We start from the raw sequence: 5,610 nt of genomic DNA, 5'->3' as shown, positions 1-5,610 counted from the left end.
TTTTGTTGAGTCGTGTATATCGGTTTATTTATTTATTGTATCTATGGTTCTGATGCAAAATGTAGTTTGAGTAGAAGCAAGTTTTTAAAAGGAAACACTTTCAGACAAAACTGCTGTATTCAAGACTGAAAGTAAACATATTAACAATAAATAACAGTGCAGTGAGAAAACAATGGAGTGTGTTGAGGGAGCGACTTCTTCAGGTTCACTGTAATGATGACTGGTGAAACAGCATAAGCCTGCAGAACTTAAATTATGATTATCAAGACCAATATTGACTCCTAATTACAAAAAAGAAACCAATGTAAAATAAAACAGTTACAATATCAGATTTTCTATTGGAGAATTAATACATTAGTTTGTAATTAAATTTCATAATGATTTCCAGATATATAACATTTTTTTCATGATTTGTAAGTGTCAATACACTACCGTTTAAAAGTTTAGGGTCACTTCCCTATTGAATCCCATGGCAAAGTGACCCCAAACTTTTGAATGGTAGTGTATATTCACGGTGTGTATAATAACTTGAGAAATTTAGCACAAGTAAAATCAAATGTTTAAAAAGTTTCTTGAAGTTCCCATGAAACCACCTGCACAATGATGCCTTTTGCTTCTGCATATTTACGGATTTCCTGTCAAACATTACATAAGCCACGCTTCAACCTCCACTATGACTGGTCACCTCCAGAGGCCTGATCAGACACTGACCATCATTATCTTTAAGCTATGCTGCAATTTGACATCTGATAAAGGATATCAACTCAGTATACAACCTCAAGTACAGGGCAGGTCATGGAGATTTTGGCTGTGTTTGGACCGTCCACTCGTACACTCACCCACTATGAGGCATTCGATATGAACACAGTAGCCAGACATAGACCATTTTAGACACTGCTCCAATAGCACAGTGCTTAATAATTGTGCACCTGATAGACTGGTTGAGAACATGTGATTAACAAATAAAACCTTATGAGACAAGTCTTTGCATATCCACAAGTCTTTTTTAAAGGGGCTCATACAAAGAAAGGAAATGATTGTGTTCTTCTCTCTGACATGTCCATAAAGGTCCATAGAAAGGTACACCACCAGGTAACAGTTTGGACACACTTTTTTTTTAAAGGATTTAGTGGGAAAGTGTGTCCAAAATTGTGACTGCTTTTGAAAGTTGTTTGTTTTAGGGTGCAATATGTGGCATTTTATGAGGTATACCCCCCATAGCAGGTCTGGCCTACTGGTCTGGCCTACTTGTGTCTGACCACAATGACCTGTGTGGCTAGCTCCACAATGAGAGAAGTTTGGGCTGCTAACATTACAGCTTGGCCTGATCTGTTTCATTCCTCTTTAAAAAAAGTCCCTCATTTCTTAATTCTTATATCTTCCTAGAAAAAAAAAATAGTAACATGATAATATTTTTCAACATTTTCATGCTGTAGCTACTTTAAAATCAACTAGAAATAGCAGAGGAAATTCTAGTGCAACAGCAGAGAGAGTGAAGGACAAGCAGTAAAAGCCACACACACACAAAAAAAGACATTAAATAAATCAAAGTTGTGGTTGAGATATGTACATATGAGAAGAATTAATAAATAAAAATTTGCAGCCTTACTAACCTTTTGCTTAAATCTTAAATTAAACTGGGTCATGTGGCGCTAGCTTATTTAGTGCTAAGTAATGTGAGTTACTCTGGTAAAAGCATCTATAGAGGTTATTTTCAACTACAATGTGAAAATCTTGATTAACTTAGTTGATGTGTAGCCCCTAAATACACTCACTGAAAACTAACTAACCACATGACATGGTTCCCCCAAATATCCTAAAACTAATCTAGTGCTAGCATACAGCTAGATTAGCACTGCTATGTAGCTTCTTGCTAACATCAGGTTTATAGTCTTACATAACATTCATAGTTGTACTTGCACAGGGAAAAAATCTAGAAATGTGTGGCCAAATGCCAATGTTTTTAAAGGATGAATAATTAAGAAACTACTTTAAAATTTACTTGAAAATGGTGTCATGATACTGGTGATCCATGCAGGTCTGGAAAGATGTTTCTGTCTTCCTCCTTCAGTGACCTCTCAATCACCTGATTAATATTACGAATGAAAAGCAATTAAATGTCATAACTAAACAAATTGTATTTTAGAGCTACAGTAGCTTTTTTGCTATATCATGTTTACAAATACTTCTCAAACGAACTACATTCCATCTGACCCTGAATGTTTCTGTTTAAATGGAACAAATATGTTTAGTCTGAATTTTTCTTTTAGTCAAAATTATCAAGTTGAAAAATTAAAGTTCTTGTCAAATCTCACACCAACCCTCAGTTTGTTCTCACTCAAGCTCTATCTCTACATTGAGTGCATTCATGTCGGCAGACTCTTCCTTCAGCTCGTCCAGTACTAACTGGTTCAGACCAATGTCCTCAAACTGGGTCAGCAGTTCTCTCTGGACTGTTGGGATTGTCTTATATTCTGCCGACGGCTTCAGACCAACATTCACAGTCTGCAGCTTGATTTGTGGGATGTCTGTAGGAGGTGGATCGATCCTGCTTTTCTGCTTGTGAGCTTTCTCCATAAAGTCCATGTCATCTTGTAGCATCTGGTAGCTTTGATGATCAACGCTGAATGGCAGCACCGACCGGCAAGACCCGCGGCAGTTTCGCAGCTTCATGTCGATTTCCACCTAAACACAGTAAACCACATCTTCAAGGTGTAAGAACCGCAATGTTTTGAAAGAATCATTCTGTGGCACATTTTAACTTCACCTCTGCTCGATACAACTTCTCTATCTGCTTCTTTACGTTGCTGCTCAGCTCCTTTATCTTCTGCTCCAAAGAGGCCGATCGTTTCCGTAGTGCTGTGAGGTTCCTGGCCAGTCCCTCTGCATGCTCCACAAACTTTACCTCAGACACTAAACATAAAATAGAACTTTAATAAATCAGCATTATCTTTATGAACATGTTTAGTCCAGATCCACCCAAACATCTGTGATGAGTCATGTTGTGAAGAAGAAATGACTCTCCCATGGGAAGACTGAGACTGGAAATCCAACACTTGTTTTTAGTCTCATAATTGAGATGAATGAATCTAACTTAGATTACAAGGAAGACTTGTTATTTGTTATTTCTACGGTTTGTGACACACTTATCAAGTTTACTAAGGTTACAGGTGGAACTAAAACTAGACACCCTTTCCCCCCGTAAAACTTAACTATATCTGTTGACAATGACTCTCCGGTTAGAGTTGTAGATGTGTGTCATCACTGACATGGCCTTCTCGGCCACATCTTCGTACATCTTGGCCATTTTACAAATCGTCCACACTTTTCTCTCCACATCACTCTCCATCTGTGAGATCAGACCTTGCAGCCTGCAGCCAGAAGGGCATTTAGAAACCTTTGGAGAACGACACAATGATTGAATCTGATTGCAAACTTTGTTCATTAAAGACTGAAGAACACTAATAAAAACAAAAAAACTTTGTTCAGCTTCCTGGCACTGGGGCAACATCCAGCATTTAAAACGTCAGACATGCTGTGCCTTTAGTGACTGTTTAAAAAGTTGTGCATAAAACAAAGACAAGAAATTTTAAAATAAGTTGCTTTTATATGATCTTAGAGGAATAATTAACAGAATGTAATGTTGCCTATAAGTGTAATGTCATGTGCAACAGGGAACCTTTTCCATCCTGACATGTTATAAATCCAGTGAGCGGCTCCAATTCTGTGTGATATTGTCTACTTCTTACCCAGTCGTCATCTAAACACAAAGGGATGTGTGATTTTGCTGAACACTGCTGCATCCTATAAGACAGGGCTCGACTGGAGGAACGATGGGATTCTGGTTTCTGCTGGTTGAGCCTCACACACACTGTAGAGAAAACAAAAACAGGACTAAGGATGGGTTACCTTCAACTAAGCTCTAAATCAAACAAGATAAATCCAACTAAAACTGAGGGATGTGTTTGTCTTCCCTGTGCTTGTTTTGGATCATTTGAGTGACTTTTGGACAGCTCAAAGTGCATGTTTGCTTTTGTTGTCCAACTCCTTTGGACCTGGTAGCAGGAAAATCTTTAAAAAGCATTACAACACTCCCCTGAATGCTACATCCTAAAAACAGATTGGTCAATATAACCAAAGAATTGATTGAATTTTACCAATGTGGTTGGTAGTTATGTGTCCGACCGATCTTTTGGTTAAAACAATCTAATATTGTAGTGTGTCTCAACCAATCTACATTGATGAAAGGGCGAACCAAAACACTTGACTACACTTGACTTGACTACAGCCAAACAATTGGGCTAGGGAAGTGTACTGTTGGTTACCAATTTCATCGGTTGTTTGGCTAACCAGTTAAATTGGTTGTCCCAAAAACCAATGGGTTGGTCAGTGTCTGATCAATATATTGGCTAATCTAACCAATATTGGCTTAACCAACTAAATTGGTTCTTTTTCTAACCAATCTATTCTTAGAGTGTACAAGAAGCTTGTTTTAGTGCATTTTATCTTCTTTTCTCTGTAAGCCCTCTGCTCCGGAAACTGTATGATTGCTTGGTTTGAGTTGAGACAACTAAACAGAAGATTGGTGCATAAGGAAGAACTCATTCACTTTTTGTGCAGAGCTGTATCAGGTTTCTGAACTTATAAACAATATCTTGTCCTTACCAGGTTGTAAAATTTGGCAAATATAATCTTAGAGTTTATCCGTTACATAACACACCGTGTCACCCTTACTGCTTTCATGCAAAGCTGTGCCAGTGTTGAGGTGTGTGTTAACACAATGTCAAGGAGGAAAGACATCATCAATGATTTCAGAGAAGCACCTGTTGCTGCCCAGCAAACTGGGAAGGATTAAAAGGACCAAACTATTTGGAGTCCATCATTTTACAGAGCGGAAGATTGTTAAGTGGAAAACAATAAAGACAGATGCCAGTCTTACGGGGAGTGGACGTCCAAGCAAGTTCAGTCCAAATTCAGACTTCAATGGACAGAGAAACTGGAAAAAAAAGGCCCCAAGAGCTACAGCACCAGTCAAAAGTTTGGACATGTTTTCTCATTAAATCTAATGGGAAAGTGTGTCCAAATGTTTGACTGGTACTGTACATCGCAGACTCTCCAAGCCTCAGATAGCACGTTAAATGTTAAAGTTCATGACAGTCCAGTTAAAAAAGCATAGCTAGTTTGAAAGGGTTGCAGGGGAAAGCATCCTCTTTTTAAAAACATGGCAGCACAGCGTAAGTTGGCAAAACTGCATCTGAACAAAACACAAGACTTCTGAAACAATGTCAGACCAGACCAAAGTGGAGTGGATAAAAAACAAATCCAGCACATCAGCACAAACATCTTATAGTAGCCGGTAAACACAGTAGTGGAGGGATGATAGTCTGGGCTTTATTTGTAGCCACAGGCCCTGGACACCTTACAGTCAATGAGTGGACGCTGAGGTCTTCTGGGTACCAAAGTATTCTAGAGTCAAAGTGAGGACATCTGTCTGACAGCTAAAACTTGGCTGAAACCGTCTGGTGCAACAGGACGATGATCCCAAACACATCAGCAGATCAAAAAAGAAAAGAACCAAGGTTTTGACATGATCCAGCCAATGTCCAGACC

General features: G+C 38.6%; 1 protein-coding gene across 2 annotated transcripts; it reads right to left on the bottom strand.

Moving 5' to 3' along the window:
* Positions 1-2,123: 2,123 nt before the first annotated feature.
* LOC121639421 (fibrinogen alpha chain) lies at positions 2,124-4,102 on the bottom strand. 2 transcript variants are annotated; one of them, XM_041984632.1, is made up of 4 exons: positions 3,750-4,102; positions 3,214-3,397; positions 2,768-2,913; positions 2,124-2,685 (listed from the first exon to the last, which is right to left on the bottom strand). In XM_041984632.1, exons 1-4 carry the CDS (start codon positions 3,801-3,803, stop codon positions 2,335-2,337), a joined length of 735 nt encoding a protein of 244 aa, XP_041840566.1. In that variant the 5' UTR covers positions 3,804-4,102; the 3' UTR covers positions 2,124-2,334. The 2 variants fall into 2 exon arrangements, with proteins under 2 accessions (XP_041840566.1, XP_041840565.1); XM_041984631.1 differs by lacking the exon at positions 3,750-4,102 and having other exon boundaries at positions 3,214-3,742.
* Positions 4,103-5,610: the final 1,508 nt, after the last annotated feature.

Source organism: Melanotaenia boesemani, chromosome 5 (assembly GCF_017639745.1).
Source record: "Melanotaenia boesemani isolate fMelBoe1 chromosome 5, fMelBoe1.pri, whole genome shotgun sequence".
Classification (NCBI taxonomy): Eukaryota; Metazoa; Chordata; class Actinopteri; order Atheriniformes; family Melanotaeniidae; genus Melanotaenia; species Melanotaenia boesemani.
The sequence above is the reverse complement of the archived record's forward strand: the minus strand, read 5'-3'. Positions and strand labels throughout refer to the sequence as shown.

Excerpts from the sequence above, each read along its gene's own strand:
- LOC121639421 (XM_041984631.1), bottom strand. The coding sequence starts at position 3,511 with ATGTTGCCCCAGTGCCAGGAAGCTGAACAAAGTTTTTTTGTTTTTATT. Across the intron at positions 2,914-3,213 it reads AGTCATTGTCAACAGATATA|TGTCTGAGGTAAAGTTTGTG; the intron begins GTTAAGTTTTAC and ends TTTTATGTTTAG. Across the intron at positions 2,686-2,767 it reads AGAAGTTGTATCGAGCAGAG|GTGGAAATCGACATGAAGCT; the intron begins GTGAAGTTAAAA and ends TACTGTGTTTAG.